Source organism: Penicillium brevicompactum (genome assembly GCF_028827555.1).
Source record: "Penicillium brevicompactum strain IBT 35665 chromosome Unknown utg000007l_segment0_segment0, whole genome shotgun sequence".
Lineage (NCBI taxonomy): Eukaryota > Fungi > Ascomycota > Eurotiomycetes > Eurotiales > Aspergillaceae > Penicillium > Penicillium brevicompactum.
Window position 1 is genome coordinate 1,656,972 of NW_026623210.1, and position 20,349 is coordinate 1,677,320.

General features: G+C 49.0%; 8 protein-coding genes across 8 annotated transcripts; 5 read left to right on the forward strand and 3 right to left on the reverse strand.

Annotated features, from left to right (window-relative positions):
• Positions 1-2,483: 2,483 nt before the first annotated feature.
• glnA (glutamate--ammonia ligase) lies at positions 2,484-3,923 on the forward strand (the record flags this gene model as incomplete). The annotated part of the gene is made up of 5 exons (XM_056960665.1): positions 2,484-2,486; positions 2,543-2,581; positions 2,661-2,753; positions 2,918-3,422; positions 3,484-3,923. 5 exons carry the CDS (start codon positions 2,484-2,486, stop codon positions 3,921-3,923), a joined length of 1,080 nt encoding a protein of 359 aa, XP_056806820.1.
• Positions 3,924-5,771: 1,848 nt separating this feature from the next.
• Positions 5,772-7,518, reverse strand: N7506_011373 (putative MFS transporter; the record flags this gene model as incomplete). The annotated part of the gene is made up of 3 exons (XM_056960666.1): positions 5,772-6,356; positions 6,404-6,998; positions 7,046-7,518. 3 exons carry the CDS (start codon positions 7,516-7,518, stop codon positions 5,772-5,774), a joined length of 1,653 nt encoding a protein of 550 aa, XP_056806821.1.
• A 3,051-nt stretch (positions 7,519-10,569) lies between these two features.
• Positions 10,570-11,251, forward strand: N7506_011374 (uncharacterized protein; the record flags this gene model as incomplete). The annotated part of the gene is made up of 3 exons (XM_056960667.1): positions 10,570-10,639; positions 10,702-10,874; positions 10,910-11,251. 3 exons carry the CDS (start codon positions 10,570-10,572, stop codon positions 11,249-11,251), a joined length of 585 nt encoding a protein of 194 aa, XP_056806822.1.
• A 659-nt stretch (positions 11,252-11,910) lies between these two features.
• Positions 11,911-12,708, forward strand: N7506_011375 (mago-binding domain-containing protein; the record flags this gene model as incomplete). Its single annotated transcript, XM_056960668.1, has 1 exon — positions 11,911-12,708. The coding sequence occupies one exon, from the start codon at positions 11,911-11,913 to the stop codon at positions 12,706-12,708; it is 798 nt and encodes a 265-aa protein (XP_056806823.1).
• Positions 12,709-12,946: 238 nt separating this feature from the next.
• Positions 12,947-14,071, reverse strand: N7506_011376 (uncharacterized protein; the record flags this gene model as incomplete). Its single annotated transcript, XM_056960669.1, has 2 exons — positions 12,947-13,684; positions 13,754-14,071. 2 exons carry the CDS (start codon positions 14,069-14,071, stop codon positions 12,947-12,949), a joined length of 1,056 nt encoding a protein of 351 aa, XP_056806824.1.
• A 1,056-nt stretch (positions 14,072-15,127) lies between these two features.
• N7506_011377 (Short-chain dehydrogenase/reductase SDR) lies at positions 15,128-16,063 on the reverse strand (the record flags this gene model as incomplete). The annotated part of the gene is made up of 1 exon (XM_056960670.1): positions 15,128-16,063. The coding sequence occupies one exon, from the start codon at positions 16,061-16,063 to the stop codon at positions 15,128-15,130; it is 936 nt and encodes a 311-aa protein (XP_056806825.1).
• Positions 16,064-16,360: 297 nt separating this feature from the next.
• Positions 16,361-17,440, forward strand: N7506_011378 (zinc-binding alcohol dehydrogenase family protein; the record flags this gene model as incomplete). Its single annotated transcript, XM_056960671.1, has 1 exon — positions 16,361-17,440. The coding sequence occupies one exon, from the start codon at positions 16,361-16,363 to the stop codon at positions 17,438-17,440; it is 1,080 nt and encodes a 359-aa protein (XP_056806826.1).
• A 1,743-nt stretch (positions 17,441-19,183) lies between these two features.
• N7506_011379 (uncharacterized protein) lies at positions 19,184-20,247 on the forward strand (the record flags this gene model as incomplete). The annotated part of the gene is made up of 2 exons (XM_056960672.1): positions 19,184-19,794; positions 19,842-20,247. The coding sequence occupies 2 exons, from the start codon at positions 19,184-19,186 to the stop codon at positions 20,245-20,247; spliced, it is 1,017 nt and encodes a 338-aa protein (XP_056806827.1).
• Between the last annotated feature and the right edge of the window lie 102 nt (positions 20,248-20,349).

Sequence of the window (20,349 nt, forward strand, 5' to 3'; positions counted from 1 at the left end):
GATCTAGAAATAGTGCACAGTACGAGGACTCGTACACAGCCCCCGGACTTGGCCGGTGACTAAGCCCGGATCTGGATTGTCTCATGCTATTAATATACTCGTGATCGCACGCTGGACGGAATAGGGATGCAGTCCTGGGATCAAAAATAGAAGATGTAAACAGATCTAAATATGTCTTGAAGCTAGGAGTTCGGCACTAACAAGAGCTTCTGTCCGAAAATCTGGAGAAGGAGCTTGACAGGGCTGAGGATCGGGAACACCAGCCACTCCCTCGTCTTAGATTCCTGAAACTCCCGACATTTGCCTGTCTTCCATTTGCTCACGGGGAAAATACGGGGGAAGAAGATCAAGTCGCCACTTTTTCTCTGGAGAATCCCTGACATGAAATCTCCCGAGATGCATCTGTACAATATACACCTAAAGTGAATATAGACATAACGAGAGGTTTTTTCTTCCCCCTAAACCCGCCCCAAGTCGTGATTTCTACAGTACCTAATCGAAATGAACCCTATGAATAACCCGAAACCCTTGCCGACCTGTAATACTGCAATGATTCCCTTATCCATGGCCGGTGTCGGGGTGGTTCCAGCTCGGCGGGTCTAAGCGGCTTGATTGGTGTATCAACGGGGGGTTTCGAGAACGTTTTGCCACGGTCGACCCCACCGGCCGCCTATGACTTGATCGATCCCACTTGCGTGGCTGGGCTTCTCCATTCGATGGGGTTTTTGCGGAGCGCCGTATCGCACATGTAAATTTGCTGTACTGTAAACCGGTCCGGTCTGTGGGTACCTGTCTATCTTGCTGCAGGAACACTCACCATTGTACGGAAGTAGAGATGCTATGGACGATATCTGTACGGAGTACTATGGCGACCTACATACAGTACGGACACTAAGGTGTGAACATGCAATGGCGTTCCGGACTTGATCTGACATGATAAGCTGCGCCATTATCATTTGGTGATAGCTCCGACGCGATCTCAGGAACGGAGTACTTAACCGCTCGCGTTGTACGGAGTACACACCGAACTTTCGCGATACGCGCGTGATTTATCACAGTTCTAGAGTTCTAGATTCCTAGACTCGTGGCATCATAAAACACGTACTTGTACATATTATTTCAAAAGTACGATATATTCAAAAGAATCTATTATTAACCGAAAAGGAAAGAGTCGAAAAGGGGTGTTTCGAGTGTAGAATCTAGATGTTGTATGTTGCCTTTTCGGCGTTGATCTAAACGTCTAGAATACATTATTGTGGGCTTTGCAGCTGATATGCGGTCGGCCCAAGGGCCCTGGCGTCGCCAATGTATCACTTGGGTATTTAAATTTGAGCCTGATGAAGAGGTCAAGGCTCCTGTTGTATACCTAGATTGTACTATAGGGTGTAGTTCTTGACAAGAGTCGGGGTTCCGGGGCGAAAGGATACAGGAATAGATGCACTATACAGTACTCCGTACGGAGTGCTACGATAGTCGGCTCTATAGTTCGTACCTGTTCTATCAACGTGTGATCGCGCTCTACTCCGTATCTCTGATAAAGCTATTAACCGTCTTATCGGACCAACGGGAGAAAAGGGATTGATCATATTGAGTTGACGCCTGACCGCTGATTGGCATCAGGTGAGGTGTTTGATATCCAGGGGAAAGCTTGGAGGTGAAAATCCGGAGAAGAGGAAGCACGTACATTATTATACGGAGTACACAGTGTATGAACATACAGCGAGGTAAGGAATATTGTCGGTTAATGTAATAGTATGGTAAATATAAAATTCAAAAAAGTTAGACGGTAGATCACTCGGCGAGGACCGGTTATGGGAATTAGAATGATGCGATTATGACAAGTGAGTGGCGGAGAGTTGAAGTTGAAACGCCCTCTCGGCAGTGTAGGTTTCGAAGAATTACCCATGTCTCGAACTATTTGCAGATTTTCAATATTGAGGCATTAAACGTACATATCAAAATGTTTTGAATATGCAGATTAAAACGGCATTAATCGCAATTAAATAGCTCAAGTGAGGGTTTTTTTGAGGGGGATTGTTTCCCCAACGACACCGGTTTCGGGAAAGAATGAACGATGGCAGTACATGGGTTGCCGGCTGGGTTGCCGCCAGAGAGGAGGTACAGTGGAAGTACCCATACCGGGCCCCACGAAATACGGCGGCAATACGGGGCTAGACCGGAAAGGGGAGCTGATCCACTTCGCATTTTCCCAAAATTTCCCAAAAAATCTCATTTTTTTCCAAAAAGAACTCAGCCGTGACTAAATTTAAATCTTTATCATCCCTCTTTGCCCCTCCACATCTTTAAATCTCCCATCTCGCTCATCTTCTTGGAATTCATTCCATCTTTGCTTTGTACCATTCGTGGTTGTTGCCTGTTTTTCTTTTTCCTTCGGGATTTCCTTCCACAGACTTTTCTGTCTTTGCAAGAGCCTAAAACCTCAAAAAACCATTCTCACACATACACACACACCCATATTCACTATGGTATGTTTCTCTGGAGATGACTCACGAGACCTCAAAAACTAACCCTCTCTCTCCAGGCTGCTGAATCTTCAACTGTCGTCTCCAACACGGGGAATGTGCGTTTGATTCTTTGATTTGGATTTCCGCAATGGCCTTTGAGCCAGCGAGGAAAGACACTCATACTGACTTGAACAGCTCCTCAAGTACATGAACCTTGACCAACGTGGTCGCGTTCAGGCTGAATACGTCTGGATTGACTCCAACGGCGGTACTCGCTCCAAGACCAAGGTATGACTCATTTCAATCCTCGATCATAGATCACAGGTGGGGGCTGCACTGTCTTATCTGGAGAAGCCCGGCTTATCGAAGCCGTGGGGATTTCAGTCTAAGACTTTGACGCAGCCACCCGCGGTCACGTGGGGAAACAAAGACGCTAACGCTATTCTCCGCAGACCCTGTCCAAGCCCGTCACAAGTGTCGATGAGCTTCCCGAATGGAACTTCGATGGTTCTTCCACTTCCCAGGCCCCCGGTGACAACTCCGATGTCTACCTTCGCCCCGTTGCCTACTACCCCGATCCTTTCCGTCAGGGTGACAACATCCTCGTTCTTTGCGAGACCTGGGATGCCGATGGAAGCCCCAACAAGTTCAACTACCGTCACGACGCCAACCGTCTGATGGAGACCAACGCCCACGAGGGCTTCTGGTTCGGTCTGGAGCAGGAGTACACTCTTCTCGGCACTGACGGATGGCCCTACGGCTGGCCCCGTGGCGGTTTCCCCGGTGCCCAGGGTCCCTACTACTGCGGTGTCGGTACCGGCAAGGTCTACTGCCGTGACATCGTCGAGGCTCACTACCGTGCCTGTCTCTACGCCGGTATCAACATCTCCGGTATCAACGCTGAGGTCATGCCTTCCCAGTGGGAGTACCAGGTCGGCCCCTGCCCCGGAATTGACAGTAAGTTTTGCAATCGCGTCTCCACCTTCACGACTGTCAAAATACTAACCATTTTTTTCAGTGGGTGACCACCTCTGGATGTCCCGTTTCCTCCTCCACCGCGTCGCTGAGGAGTTCGGTGTCCGCATCTCCTTCGAGCCCAAGCCCATCAAGGGTGAGTGGAACGGTGCCGGTCTGCACTCCAACGTCTCCACCAACGGCACTCGTGCCGAGGGTGGTATGAAGGTCATTGAGGCCGCCATGAAGAAGCTCGAGGCCCGCCACATCGAGCACATCGCCGTTTACGGTGAGGGCAACGAAGAGCGTCTCACCGGTCGCCACGAGACCGGTAACATCGACAAGTTCTCATATGGTGTCGCCGACCGTGGTGGCTCCATCCGTATCCCCCGCCAAGTCGCCAAGGATGGCAAGGGTTACTTCGAGGACCGCCGCCCCGCGTCTAACGCCGATCCTTACCAGATTACCGGTATCATCGTCGAGACCATGTGTGGTGGCCTTTAAATGGATAAAAGGAATCATTTGGTCTTAGCGCTCCGATACCCTCCGGCATCAACCTGGGAGTCGGACCAGAGCGGCCTGACTGCATGAGGGGTCTCTCATAGCCCTTCCTCTATGCTCTCGCTTCTTTTCGTTCCATCCTTCTTTGCTCCCGGCACCCGTGTCCGCCCTCTGCGTTCCTTCTGCCCCTTGTTGTAGCCGCTCTCTATTTTTTTTTTTGTTTCTCTTGACTGCCCGTTGGGGTAATGTGACACGTACAATAGCATAGAATTCCATGGATGGGTGAATCACACCATTCGTTTATCGAGAGATATCATATTGATATCGTTCCTCTGGAGAATCGACAATTAATTCCAAGTTCAACTTTTACTGACCCACTGACTTTCTCTCTGTAATTCCTGCCAATCAAATGTATTGAGATCATCCAGGTCCCTTTGAATCGGTTGGTGACACTGGATCTTGAACTTAATCTGGCATGGCTTTCTAAAGATCTTTTGGTGTCCAATCACAGTGACATGGTATCTATCCTTTCTACTAGACGAGGTGTACTCTAATCTAACTCCGTTGTTCTTGATGTACACTGCCGTGAACAGAACCGACACATAGCTTTTATTCGGCTTTCTTTAAGACGGGATTGTTTTGTTCTCGGTCTATTGCATGCAGACTATGAGCAACTATACCATGGTTACCATAGTTGACTCAGACCTTGCAAGATGTGACACTATCTGAACTCCATACCATCAATGAAGTAGATGGTGGTACGTAGTGCGTGATAGTATGAGCGGAAGAGAGGAAACGAGCTACACGTAAGAGACAACAAAGCAGAAGGAGCACAGATGCAATGGAGTGAGACACGTCCCTCAGTGTTGAAAGTGCAAGAGAAAGAGAGAGAGAGAGAGCAGAAGCCCCACTTCCCCGGAGCAAGCAGATCTCTCAAAAAGGGTGCTTGGAAGAATGAAGACGAGAGTGAGGATATGACAAAATGGACATTAGTCGTGAGTGCTTGATCTAAACTAGTCTATAATGTGGTACCGCGCTCCTTCGACAGACGCATAGCTCACGTCTGTCCCCTTTTGGCGCGGATCCAGCTTATTCTTGGTCTGATTAATTGGGAGTGTGAATATCTCTTTTAACTCGGAATCTGATCTGACCTTAGCTCGTAATACATCAGGAGACTTGTGTCTTAGGAGAAAAGGGGACATGGTAGAGATAGTCTGAGGTAGAGAAGGATGGCAGAGGCGTTGTTGAAATTTTGTGTGAGGACGAGGACGAAGACGAGGATGAGGGTATAAAAAGGTTGGGTTGACCAGGAGTGCCTGGGGTAATTGTATGATCTACCTTGCGATCTGTGATGTTATTCCGTGTACCAAGGGCGGATACGTAGTTCGCATCTGTCCATTGTTACGACGAAATTGTTTTCTTCTTGGTCTTATTTAAACCAGAATATGAAGGGCAATATCACATTCTGCCCTTAGTTGACCGTCAAAGGATTTGTTGTATTAAAGGTCATCAATGGCGTGGAAGATGGGGAGTTTGTTATGAGCCCTGGAGGGAGTGTAGATGATAGGAAGGAATACCATCCACGCGAGGACAAGTGCACTGTGAGGTGGGGGAGCCATGTGTGTCTGAGGCAGTACTCGGATGAGAGCAAGTAAAAGATGCTAAGGAAATATATGCGTTTGGGGATAGATAGGAAGAGATCACTTGAGGGCATTGTTGACATCCATGAAGACTCTGTATTACAACATCTTTCTTCCACAACTCTATCTAACTAGTCTATGGGTCTAAAATGACTAAACATTAGAGAATTATAAGAAAACTTTTCCGTGCCCAAGCACTTCTACTTGACGATTACTTGACGATCTTCTTTCCACGTCTCGCCCACCGCATCACACCAGCACCAAGTCCATTCAGCCCACGCTGACGGACTTCACGCCGGCCAGCACCATCGACAGCACCATCCCCATCGCGGTACCGGCCATCGACAAAGCGCAGCATTACCTCCATAAACACCGCGGCGAGAATACTCGCGATCAAAATCCCGACCATGACCAGGTTGCTCTTGTGGTACTTTTCACGGCCGGGAGCCTCGTAGTCGCTCTTCCATCCGGAATACAGCGCATACGTCGTGAGAATACTACCAAGATTACCCCAGCCAGAGACAACGGCCGAAGCAGCAGCGACTCCAACCTCGCCGTGGCGTGGCTGGAAAACCTCCGCTGTCCAGGTCATGGTGATTGGAACAGTGGGTCCAAGCCCAAAGCCAACGATCAGCAATCCACCGTACCGGGGCCAAGGGTTGGACTCTGAGCCGGCGTAGCTGGTCAACAAGAGGCCCAGAATCTGGAGGAGGACCGGGACGGAGAAGAACAGCGCGCGGTGGCGATGGAAGCGATCAGACATTGGAGTGACGAGTAGGATGGCGATAAGATCCATCTGAAACATGTTAGCTTGTGTTTTAAACAATAGATATCGAAACATACGATCCAGATGGGAGCAGTCAACAGACTCAAATCAACACCACTGAGGTTGGGGTTGATGGCCTGGATAATCAAGTTGGCGTACAACTGCACTCCGATACCCACACCCACAACACCAAAGTACATGATCAGCAGGGGCCACAGTCTCCAGTCCAGGAACACAGCGAGGAGATCCCGCATCGTCCAGGGTCGCGAGTGATACACCCGCTTCATATCATGGTAATGAACCACTGCATCCTGACCTTGCAGCGCGGGCTTACTGTCAGGGACCCAGCGCATCAGCGCATTCCGCTTAGGGCGCTCCTCACCCGGCGGAGTCGGACGATCGGGAAGCCACCAGAGGAGCACGAAGCCCAGGGCGACGGTGATCACACCGTAGACGAGGAACATCCACTGAAAGCCGACAAGGCCCTTGGCGCCATCCATCTCTTGGAAGCCGGCTGAAACGAGGCCCACGACTGCGGCGGAGACTTGGGAGGCCGTGAAGTACTGGCCGATTCGTTTGCCGATTCGGGATGGTGGGTAGAATAGGGTAAGGTAGTATGTCATGCCGGGCCACATGCCTGCTGTGACGATACCCAGAAGCAGGCGCAGGAGGCTGAAGCTTGTTAGTGGCATTCTGGATGCGGGTTCACAGGGACTTACTAGAAACTCCAGGCGGCTTTCATTGCAGCGAGACAGCTTCCGATAAGACCGACACTGATAACGATGCGGCTCATCCAGACATGGGGACTTAGCCGGGTCATGATCAGGTTTGAGGGCAGATCGAAGATCACGTAGCAGACGTAGAACAGGGCTAGACCTGTTGAAATCTGGTGCGGGGTGAGATGAAGGACATCGGCGAGGTCGTGGCCGGAGTCTGAGTTCATAGTCTGTGCCAGTCCTACGTTGGACCGAATGGCCGAGCAGAGGAAGTACAGGATCCAGAATGCAGAGATGATGCGGCGGTCCAGCTTTCTGTAGATGCGCTCAATGTTGGCCACGCTGTGCTCGTCGGATTCGACATCGTCGATGGATGTCTGACTCTCTGAAGCTGGTAACTCTGGCTGCTCCGAGACATCTTCTGCAACACGCTGCTTGTCTCCGCCGACAGCAACGGGATGAAGTTCAGCCGACATTTTTGTTTCTACAAGTCTATATGGGCAGCTTTGGCCCTTTGCGGGTTGTAGTCAGCGATCGACTAGCACTGACTGTACGGAGTGTCGATCAGTCCAACGTCAGTGGAGTAGAGTATCAATACCACGCCTGAGATGCCTGCAAGAATCGAGTCAGTGAAATTCTTCTGCAAGTATGTTCCCCTCGGAGACGCTAGAAGCGCTAGCGGGTTTACCGAGGTCAAGCGTCCCGTCACGAAAAGAGAAAGAAAAATCAAAAGTCCAAGTCCAAACCTACCTCAATAGCTAGGTTCTAATAAACCTCTTCCAAAGTCTCCTTCTCACGCTGAGAGGAGAAAAAAAAAGTAGCGGGGAAGTTCGACCGCTTTCGGATCTGATAAAGGCGACTCGCAAGTCTTGGCGGAAAAAAACAATTCGTCTCCAATGACAATCTCCAGAAGCCCTGGAGTCTTATAGCGCTTATGCACGGAACGCGTGACTCACAATCTCCAACATCCGAAGAGAAAGCTCCGTTGAGGTTGAGATTGGCTCCGGTGAAAAAACCCTTCCGAGCATCGGTCCCTTTCCCCAACGCGACTTCACCGAGGATAACCTTAATTCGGCTCCCCACTCGCTTTGGTTTGTTTTCTGGTCTGGGCCCTGGGAGTTTTCTATTCTCCCTTACAGAGATCTTCACTGTCAGAATGTTAATGACATGGAAGACGAGCAACGGTGGAAAGAATTACCCCATCGGAATTGACTTCCGTAAACAGACAGAAAGAGAGGATCGCTACTCTGTTCAAGTATACTCCCTGCAGAGTACTCCGTGCAGCATCTAATCTTCACCGAACGTGTTTGGGGATAGCTTTTCCGCCGGTCTCGGGGATATCACGTGGCTCTGTGTCCGAATCGGGTAATCTCATAGAAGAGCTCGGGAAGTGCTTCATGCATCCTTCAATACGGAGTACTCGGTCGATATTTAGTCCGCATATGGACCTTTTGAACGCCATAGGAATTCCTATAGTCAAATCAGCTAAAATCTGGCAAAATACAGATCGGAAGACAAATCCCAAACGATCCGAGTCATTTGTGCGCAGTATCCAAGAGAGGTAATGTTGTCCAAAGAGAAAGCATAACCCTCTCACCTCTGCGAAGTAATTGAGTTTGGGTACAATGGGATTTGACAGGGCTTTGCTCCCAAAATATCGCAGAAAACCCGAGGGTAAGCACCTGGCACTGAAGCAACACCGTTTGAGATCTCAATGAAAGTAGGATCAAGATAAAAGCCAACAAGAATAATAGATGGAAGCACACAGCTGATGAGTTAGATTCACATTCAGTATCTCAACAATCACGATTTACCCCCGAAAGACCTATGATGGCCATTCTAGCACCGAACAACGTGCTTCTATACTCCGTAGCATGAGCTGGGTACCTTTTGAGCTTGAGTTGTATCGCGAGCTCTTAAGACTTCGTCCTCTTTGAAATTGGACCTCGGGAACTGTTTCATTTTGAACAAAAACTTACAAAAATTCCCCTCAAGCTTGCCTAGGTGGTCAACATGTTGCTACCTATCTGAACCTGTGCGTGCAATCATTGTTCCTCCCGAGGCCCAAGCCGAGGTCCCGTTCCCTGTGTTCACATATGTCATGTTTAATTATCAGCTGCTAGAAATGTATTCTCCTATATTTACCCCTATTTTGGACATAGCTCTATTCTTCTACAAGGTCAAATGAGATTTGCGACAGGAATATTGCGCAATCAGACCGCGGATCTCGAGATGAACCGTGACCAGTCGAGATCAAGCATGTGCCACGGGTCAACGAGGCATTTTGAAACATTGTAAGACCACATCAAAGCACTAAGAATATTGGTCAGGCTGCAGCCCATGAGAGGGATCGGCGCTGAACCATACATACAGAAGGCAGGTTGCTGAGATGCGACGCGAATGCAAGTGGCACTTGCATCTTGCCGCCGTGATGGTCCCAACTTGAGAAGATTAGGCGGTAGATAGTTCAACTCTTAGGCTCAGACTATTCCGCGTGTGACAAGTTCCCCCTGATTAATTGCATAGTTGCAAAAGAGATCTCGTTTTCCAACCGCCCTCCAACACGGATCGACACTGTAGCAAAGCGCCATACTACAGGGGTACGAGGCCCACTACCAGCCAATAACTTTTGCAGCAGGTTACTAGCATGTTGTCCATAAATTTCATTGACAAACAACTTGTAAATTGAATAATGAAAAGTGCATGAGTGTCAGATTTCACTTGAAAATGAAATTCAAAGTTGGCTGCACACAATTGGTACAGTCAAAAGAGTCACTAGATACGAACCCCATGTCTCAGCCCTAGACAGATCAATAGTGCCTTAAGCTTAATCATTAGCTTGCAACGTAATCGCCCAAGACTCTAGTTAGTAGCTGAAGTAGAACTCCGATTACTCATCGCTGAGAGTGGGTCTGGACAAAAGATCCGCATGGCCGCGCGTGCAATTAGGACAGCTTGAATTATTCTATTTTTAAGAGCCAACTAGAACGTCGATCTTCTTGAGCTGATCGCTTGAATTTGATGTTGATTGCCTCATTTTGCCGCAGCACGAGTGCTTTGCAAGGATGTTTCAGGCAAAATTCGAGGTTATGTGGCTCGGAAGCTCTCCACTTAGGGCTCCGGAGTAGACCAACGGCTAAGTTATTTGCGGAGAGGATTTGTAGATGGGATCCACTCGATTCGTAAGTCGTTCTTCAGCTAGACTCGTCGTCTTCAAGGCGCGCTATGAGGGGATTGCTTGTACATGTCTGTTTCTTATGACCTCATCGTTGTACGTCTGTCGATAGTCCTTCAGCTTTCCTGAAAAGTCAACAGGCTGACGACGAGATCGACCGTTCTGAGACGAGTCTATTCATCACTACCGACCTGGATGATGTGACGATGGAGTTCACCTTTTCCGAGGCGTATGACGGTGGAAGACTCTCGAGATATAAAGGAGCTCTTGAAGTCGTCTTCATGTTCATCCAGAACAATCAATCCAAACAACACAGCCCTCCACAAACAATCAACTCTACACTACCGCCAAAATGAAGGTTTCCGCTATCATGTGCAGCTTCATGGCCGCTGGCCTGGTCGCCGCGGCTCCTCCTGGTCCTCGTGCGTGACTCCAAAGAATATCTTTTTTCATCTGAAGTTCGATCAACTGACTGGCGATACAGCTCCCTCCGATATCTCTGCTCCTCCTCCTCTTCCCACTGGCACTGAGATCCCCCCTCCTCCCAAGTCCGAGGGTGGCAACGACAACGAGAAGCGCGAGGAAAACCCGCCTCCCGTGCCCACTGGCACTGATGGCCCACCTCCCGTGCCCACTGGCACTGATGGCCCACCTCCCGTGCCCACTGGCACTGATGGCCCACCTCCCCCAAGCCTACCGGCACCGACATTCCTCCTCCCAAGTCCGAGGGCGGCAATGAGAAGCGTGGAGACGCACCCCCTCCCCCTCCTTCTGGAACCGACGTTCCCCCCAAGCCTACTGGCACTGATGTGCCTCCTCCTCCCAAGTCCGAGGGAGGCAATGAGAAGCGCGGAGATGCTCCTCCTCCTGCGCCTTCTGGTACTGATGTGCCTCCCCCTAAGCCTACTGGCACCGACATTCCTCCTCCTCCCAAGTCCGACAACGACAACGAGAAGCGCGGAGAGGCCCCTCCCCCTCCTCCCCAGACTACCGATGTCCCTCCCCTTCCTAAGCCCACTTCTTTTGAGGCTTAAATCCTGGCGGACTTCTGGAGATCTCTTGAGACAGAACTACTTTGAGTGAATTGAGAGCAGAGGAGATATTACTGGATCAGATTGATGTGATGGAATAGTATTATATAGTGCTTGAAACTTCTGGTAGGTTTGAAGCTGAACACACTCGTTTTGTATATGTCAATATAAATCAATTGTTTTCTGAATCATCCATGTGGAAAGTCTTACAAAGCACCGAGAGATCTACCCAAGCTCTGTGGGTGTGGCATAGTAATCTTGATGGGAAGTGACATCTGTGAGCTTTCTTGGTTCGCGTTGTCTCAACATTCCCCAGCGAGAGCTCATGCTTTCTTCCATCACCTCGCTCATCTCACCTCTCACCTCCCACCCATAAAAGCTCTCACCTCCCACCCATAAAAGCTCTCACCTCTCACCTCTCACTTCTCTCCTCTCACCTCTCTTCGTCTTCGCCTCTTTTTTCTGTCCAAGTTTCTTCCTACATCGACCAAGCTGCTTGACCCACACAGTGGCTCTTTACAGGAGATGAATCAAATCAAGGTAAGAGGTTCATCATTTTCTACGCTGGCTTTCATCGAACCTGCTTTGTAGACGCATTATGACTACGCAGACCTGCCACTGACCCAATGATAGACATCTTTCAATGACAACCTTTGATAAAAATGTCATCCTCAGAGGGCTCCTTTGACTCGGCTTTCACCACCTACCCAGAAGTTACCCCTTCGGGAATCATACACGATCACTACACCGGCAAGAGCTACGTTCCATCATCCACCAGACCCGACGGCACAGAGCGCAAGGAGATCACAGTTCGACCGGGATACCAGCCAAAGGAAGACATGGTGCTCTACAAGTCCGTCGCTGCACGAATGGCAGCACACGAATCATTCATCCAAAACACGTCCTGCTCGCCACTTGAAGCAAACATGGACGTCGAGATTGATGTTCCGTACACCACTGCGGTCAACCCCTTCGCCACAGACCTTCGGAATGCGCCAAATACTTTCGCCCCAGCCATGGCCAAAGAAGAGCAGATAAATTACCGCCGCGGACCATCTGTGATCCCAGAAGGAGAATTCACCGTGGAACGAGCCCTGGATATGCTTGAAGCCCAGGCCAGATACCAACCCCCCGGCCGTCGATGGAGACCTGATCAACAGAGGGTACACGATATTTTCACAAACTACGAGCATTATGGTCTCGTGAGAGTTCCAAAGAAGACCTACGATGAACTACCCAAGCGAGGCGACAAAGATCTGTCTCATCTTTTGGAAACCAATGACCAGAGCCAGCGGTTCGGTATGCAGGAGATGCAGCAAGAGATTCAGGGTATTGAGATGCACTTGAATAAGGGCCCCGAAATCACAGGAAATCCGGCAAGAGGTCAAGCTCACGACTTGAGTTACACTTGGGGAGCTTTTTCGGAGCAAACCTACAACAGTGGCTCCCGTAGAGCATAAGAGGGGTACACCTGGCAGGCAAATGACAGAAACATGGCAGGAAGAAGAGTATCCCGGGGACCAGAGAGAACTTGATTTCATTCATTAATTGCTATCTAACACGGAACTTGCTTTATCTTAAAAAGTCTTTCAAGTCTTTCCCACGTTCAGAAATGCTCTTTATAATAAATAGGATTCCCAGGGAAGCACCGAGGATCTGGAGGTTAAAGTATCATTTACTCCTCCAGTGATGCAACCGCTAGGCATGATCCAATGGTGATGGGCTGTGACCCACGTCAATGTTGAAGACGTAAATTGGCTTCTCGATGGTTATAGTCTGGTTGTTAGGCTGCACGAAACGGTTGCTGCGGTTGAGCTGAGATGCACATAGCCACAGACGCTGCTTGGTGTCGAGCCAGATTGCATCAACCCAAAGCAACCTCTCGTCACGCACCAACAAGGTGGTTGTTCCGTTTGGCGCGATAATGCGTATTTCCTGACGATCGCCGTCGCTGTAGTAGATATTTCCCTCTGCATCACTGGCACTGCCACCAGTACTAGGCGTCAGGGAGAACGGCTCAACATAGTTGGGAAGAAGTTCTGCTGTGGTATCATTCTTCAGGGCATCGTTGAGGTACTTGGTTTCGATACGCCACATATAACCAATAGCCGGTTGGTAGTAAAAGTACTTGCCATCTGGCGATACTTCTTCTTGATCAGCGTGGATGTATTGGCATTCGCCTGTTGATTGAGCGCGGAGGAAATGTCCTTCTGCGGACAGGGGCATCAAGGCAACGGTTGATTTGTGTTTCCGAAGAACCATGCGGGCATCGCCGGTCTCCAGATCCAGCACGATAATAGACCCGATAGTATATTCGGTGAGGTAGGCGTACTTGCCGTTGAAGCGTACGTCATTGATGGAACCGTCCCTGGTGGTGACATCACCAAGGTAATAGATGCGTTGCACTTCGTTGGCTGTGAGGTTGAAAGGGATGAGCTTCGACGAGTTGGGAAACTGGTGCAGATCTCCACTGTCTATTACCTAGAGGTTTCCATCAGGACCAACACGCTGGGCGTTGGTAGCCACGTATTTTCTCTCCGAGTCGGCGGCGCTATCGGTGCTGGCATTCCACGAATTCCATTCATCGTTGGGATATGGGACCAGGGTGTAGTCATCACCGACAGCCTCCACAACCTGTGACCCTGTTGTGTCGTCGACTCGAGCCAATTTGAGAAAAGTTCGACCCTCTGGCGTGGTGCTGGCGCCTGTAGTGGGGGTGTCGAGGATGACAGCCGTCTTCAGGCGCTCGTCGCGGTCCTTGGCCACATCACCCACAGCAAAAAGGGGCAAAGAGAGACCAACAAGAAGAATGGTCCACAGCATTTTGGCCAAATTTCGTGTCGGGGCTAATCCGAGTATTAGCTCGAATTTGCAAATGGAGTATGAGCCATGGTCGAGGTAGACATCTCTTGGCTATTTAAGATTCTTTGTTCGATTCTGTTTGCGATAGTTTCCTGTCGACATTCAGTGCGCTCGGATGAGTACATCCCGCTAAGGTTGCTTCGCACTGAATGTTGCAATTGCTCATTCCTGGTGCATGAGGGTGGGTCTTGACTTGCAGTGAAACAAAGCCCCACATTAAGTACTGACTTAGCGCTCTGCTAAGGCATCTTGCGCGAAAGAAGATCATTTGAGCTGACAAAATAAGACGGGCCGAGATCGGTCGTTGTACTCGGGCGAACTACAGGCTCGTTCCAATAACAGCGGCATATTCGCCACCTTGGAGCACTCTTGGGTTCCTACCTACAACAACTTCACCACCCAGTACTTCTCTCAAAAGCTTGCCAGCGAGTACATTCCCAAGTTTGGCGAGACCTACAACGTTCGTCCCCATTGGAACAAGATGATCTTCAAATGAGACCTACAGCTCGACTATCTACCTGAAGATGGATGAGTGGGTTGATCTCCAGAAAAAGATGGACCCCAACTGCCAATTAATCAACGATTTCCTTGCTGAAACCCTCGGTATTGAGCGTTGCCAATATCTCTTTGATTGAGGAGTGAGGGATGATGGATTTTAATCACTAGACTCGTACAAAGGGGTTGCAGATTTTGAGATTTGCTTTCAACTGGGGGAGGTAGAATGATAGATTTTATGATCTATGTACTCTGCGCGCTGGTAGAGTATTTTGGAAACTGAAAACTACCGCAATGATTGAAACGGAACTAATTAATAGACAGAATCTCCAAGTTTATTGATTTGTACGTGTAGAAATCTTTTACTTCCTTCGGCCCCCTAAGAGCTGTATCCCTGTGTAGAGGTGAGCTTTGGAAAATGACAAATTGTCTTGTGGGAAAAACCCAAAATTACTTCATGTCAAGTCAAACATCAATAAGATTAGCGCGACAACTATCGGTACAAATTATATTACAAGATTATTAAAAGCCATGTTCCTTGAACTCTCGTTCTGTCCATTGCCACAATTCCTCCGCTTTGTCCATGTCACTCTCGATGCCCGTTCTTTTCGTTTCCTTGAAGGAAGGGATGTAGTAGGCTCCGTTCTTCAGTTCAGCCGAATTAGCGGTACTTGCCCATAGCTGGTTCAGTGTGCCAGTAGGAATATCCACGGAGGCTACTGAGTTGAATAGACGAAAAATGAAAGAGAGGACTAGGTTGGCTGTCATTCCATCTCCAATATTCGTCCGGACAAGCCCCGGGTGTAGAGAAACCGAGTAAATACTGGGAAACTTCTTGGCGCAAGACCTCGCGAAGTATATGTTGGCGAGTTTGGAGTGACCATAACGAGCGACAGTGCTGATCTCGGTGAGCGGTGTCTTTGCCTGCTTGAGAAGTATACCGGCTTTGGGAGCGTTTTGGTATATCTCAGAGCTAATGTTCACAATACGAACATCCGCCCCGGTATCAGCAGTCTTGGTGAGGATCGGCAGAAGTAGTCGAGTCAGCAGTGCCGAACCCATGTAATTTGTGCCAAACTGGACCTCGTAACCATCTTCAGTCAAGCCAGGCGGAGGAGCAAAGATACCGGCGTTGTTGATAAGAATATCGAGACGGTCGTTTGTGGACAGGAATGTTTCAGCCGCGCGTTTGATTGAGGCGAAAGACGCAAGATCTATGTCCAGAAACACGATCTCCGCAGAGGGAACTTCTCGTTTGATGTCAAGAATTGCTTCTTCTGCTTTCTTGGCGCTGCGAGCGCCCATGTATATCTTTGTGGGGTCGTGCGCCGCCAATTGCTTTATGGTTTCTTTTCCAAGACCATTGTTGCCCCCAGTCACCAGAATAACCCGCCCGGAAAGGCTTGAAATATCCTTTTTGGGATCGAAAGAGGGGCTCTTGCTGAAAAGAAAAGACATGTTCTTCAGAACAATGGATGCTGAATTTCCGATATTTGTGAAGTTATACTATCATTTTGGTGATGAATCATCATTCCGAGCCTCGGCTCGGAACCGGGGTGACTATTGATCATGCCCGATTTATATACCAGTGGCGATGCCACAATTGACCGCCGGCCTTTGAATTGTCCCGACTCTTCAATTATATTCTCAAGCCAACCTAATCTACAATTCTTGGATACTAACTTGTCAAACCAGCCTTTTTAGGTTTCTTATTGCTTATTGAACTGACGTGCCTTACACAGCGCTGCAGTCAACATGAGAGCTGTTGTGGCAAACCGATATCTTGCGAAGCAAATTCTCAACTTTGCTTGCTCCTCCTCATTCGGTCAATGTGCAAGAATCGTCGATATTCCAACTCCCCAAATTACCGATAGTGAGATACTGGTCCGAGTGCATGCTGTAGCACTCAACCCGGTCGACCACAAAAACATTGATTTCCTCTCTCCGAACAAGAGTATTATCGGCTGCGACTATGCTGGTGAGGTGGTCAAAGTTGGAAGTGACATGGTGGGCCGATGGAATGTTGGGGACAGGGTTGCAGGTTTTGTCCACGGTGGCCAATACCCTGACATCGGCTCGTTTGCTGAATACCTGAAGGTCGATGGAGAACTTGCTTGGCCTATCCCTGGCACGACTACCATGTCTGAAGCTGCAACATATGGCATTCCAGCTGTCACTGCAGTTCTTGCACTTGCGCACCTTGATGTCGCATGGGACGATATTATGTCAGGAGCTACGAGGCAGTCTTCTGGCGATTCATCAATTCTCATTTACTCCGGTGGTTCAAACGTTGGGCTTTTCGCAATTCAACTCGCCAAAAGGGCAGGTCTTCATGTGGTTGTAACTGCATCCCCACGATCATTCGATCTTGTCAAAAGCTATGGTGCAGACTCGGTATTTGACTATCGGTCCCCCAAGGCGGCGAGTGAAATTTCCAAGGCGTATCCTGACATCACCAAAGCTTTGGATTGCTTTTCCGAAGGTGACTCCTCTCAATTCTGTGCCGAGGTGCTGAAAGGGGGACGAGTTGTCACGTTGCTTGATCAAGGGAAGCCGAAAAAGGCGGAGATCGAGTTCAAAAGTCTCATGGTTTTCACCGTCTTTGGGAAACCTTTCTCCTTGTTGTCGCCCCTAGGTCCAGCGTTCCCAGTTGTGCCCGATGATCGGGATTCGCTTCGCTCGTTCTATGGTAGTCTGAGCCAACTATGTGATCGTGCTTTAAAGCCACCTCCTGTTACAGCGCTGAGAGGAGGGCTTGATGCGGTGCTTGACGGTCTTGAGAGGCTTCGCAAAGGAGAAGCCCACGGCACCAAAATTGTTGTAGGGCTTTCGTGATGACATTGTCTCACTAATCAATTATTCTATAAAGCTCCTCGAGATTAGGTAGTCTCATTTAGTGGCCTTGGTAATGGGTAATAAGCTATGTAAGAATGAGTAAATGAGTCGATGCAGCCTACATAGTAGCTCAAGCTCAAAATCCAACTCGCGTATACACAGTATGACTGGCTCGTCTGTGGTCGGCAATAGGGTTACAGAAATATACAAGAATAATCATACAACATCAACAATTGAGCTATGATCTCATCTTGCGGTAGCTGCGCTTTGATGAGAAGCGAGTAAAGATTGTTGGCTTTTGAATTCCTGTTCTATAAACAGTAACTTGCATCTGTCAAGTAACCATCATGCGGCATAACTCCATTGACACGACCACTTCAACTCACATGACCTCTCACTCTCCTTTTCATTATGAGTCACTAGGTCGGAGGCAAAATAAGAGATTATACAGCTCCCTCAGATACTAAAGGAAATTTGTCGTCAAAGTTTTCAAGGCAATCCAGACTGCTGATGATATAGAAGTCGCTTTGTCTCCACCACAATTGAATTACACACGCGATAAGCTGACTGCATGGGCTACCTAGTTTCCCCTATCCTCAAGCCAACAAGTAGTCGTGAATGACTTAGGAATCTACTACGAACTCTTGAGTATGGAATGTCCTCTTTAGAGCTACAAGTCATCGTGCTTTACCCCCAGGGCCTCGGTAAATTCTAATCCATTGAGGTAAGCTGTTTAAGATCGCCGACCGAAAATATGGCAAACAAACGATTACAAACCATTGACTGCGAACGTTCCGGTCTGGTGGAGGTTCCGCTTTGGTCGTTCAACTTCATGTATGTTGTTTCCGTGTATCTTTATCAACCTGCTCCAGACCCTGGTCTATTACTAACATTGGGCATGGATAGTAGGGGTTCTTGATAGGTTAGTCGTCCTTTACTCAGAGGCATAGTTGGGAACATACTAATTGCGAGCCAAGGAATGCTACAGGTGGAAAGGCAGCCGTTTCTGCGGTCATTTTCGGCGTCAATCCCACAGGTCCCCATATTCTGGCTGTAAACAACTTCACGCGACAAAGAGCTACCCATCGTTCAAGAGCGAGATGCACCACTGCGCTTTTCTAATCTTGGTAAAGATCGTCCCTCCGTAAAATGAGGCAAAACACCTCTGACTCTTCCCGCTCACGGTACAGTCCCCCAAGACACTTGAAGCGGTCTTAGCGATCGATTTACCAACACAATCAGTCCTCTTGTCTAGTTCAGTACCGCATCAACTAATAAGGATCAGCTACGGAGTCCCCAGCTCTGATTTATCATCGAGGTCTATTAATATCCGGAACTCTATAACAAGATTAGGGCTTCGACCACGACAGTCGTGCCAAGTCCTCCGAGGAGTATTTTCCGATCACGAGTCAGGGCACTGATCCAAACGAACCAATATCAGCTTGCATGCTCTTGGTACCTCAAGATGCACCCCGTAAAGCAGCCAAAAAGGCGGCTTGAGTGCGTGCCAAGAAGCACCATCTCGTATTTACGGAACCAAAAGCAGAGCTATCCCCCAAAGAGTTCGTGAATACGAAGAAGGTGCCTTGAAACTTCTCGCTTCGCTCAATATACTCCTCGGACTCAAACGCATTGATTCTACAGGGTCCAAGGGTCTACAACTTAAATCTCATCTCTACCCGACGTCCCAGAATGGAGTCTACTCTGGAAAACCACCCGCCGCCATAACCCTAACCTTCAAAAATGAGAGCCTCACTACCCCGTCTCGCAGGCCTAGTGTCTTCATTCCTTCTATTTGCGAGCTTCGCATCATGCGAAACACCCGAATCCCTCGCAGATGAACCCCGTCTCTACTCCAATGTCTCCCTCAACACAGATACCCAAGGCTTCGCATTCAGCGATAACCCAGACTTCAATCTCGTTTCTCGCCAATATGTCTGCTCGGCTGGATACAGTGAATGTGCCTACAATTCCATGAAATGCTGTCCTATCGGCAGCACCTGCTGCGGAAACGGATACTGTGCCGATCCCGGCGAGACCTGTTGCTCGACTGGCGGTACATGCCGCAGCGGCTTCAAGTGCTGCTCTGGAACAGATGGATGTGCTCCTTTTGGTGGAGAGTGCTGCTCTGACGGTACCTATTGCCGTGCTGGCAAGGAGTGTCGTACATATCTTGGACGGAAGACTTGCTGTTCTCCGTCGGGATGTATTGGCGAGCATGATTCCGTTGGTGATGATCTGGATAGTATCACGCTGCCTACACTCACGAGTACGGCTACTGCGACGGAAACGGAGACTGAGACCTCAACTACTTCTACTGCCGATTTCGAGTATTATTACACGACTATTTACTGGTATGAATTCTGCAAGTGGATCTTGGATGATTGGCTAACTTGAATAGGACTTATTACTATTACTTCTGGACATCTTATGCTCCTTACACTGTGCAAACTGTCACCTCAACCCGCACCAGCACAACAACCGTCTGGTCCGTGTATGCGACGAACAGTCTTGAGGCTGACGTGGAACTGATCTCCTCTTCGAGGGATTACACTTTCTCGGCGCCGTACTCTGCTACCTCCCTGAGAGCTTCGTCTGAGCCGGTAACTGTGTCGACGGGTGCTGCTGCTCCTAGTGCTACGTCCTCTTCTAATGATGCCTCTTCTAATGACGATGAGGTATCGGGCTCAGGATCTCCGGGTATGTTCCCGGCCTCTGCGGCTGGCTTGAGCTTTAGTGTTAGCGCCACTGGCTTATTGGCTGCTGCTCTTGCTGCTGCTATTGGTGGATTAGCCTTTGGGCTGTGAGCTATTGCATGAATTTTGGTTTGATGACCATTATATGACTTGATTAGCCCTTGACGTTGGAATAATTATATCTGCTTATCAATTTGATAATCCATAATTCTC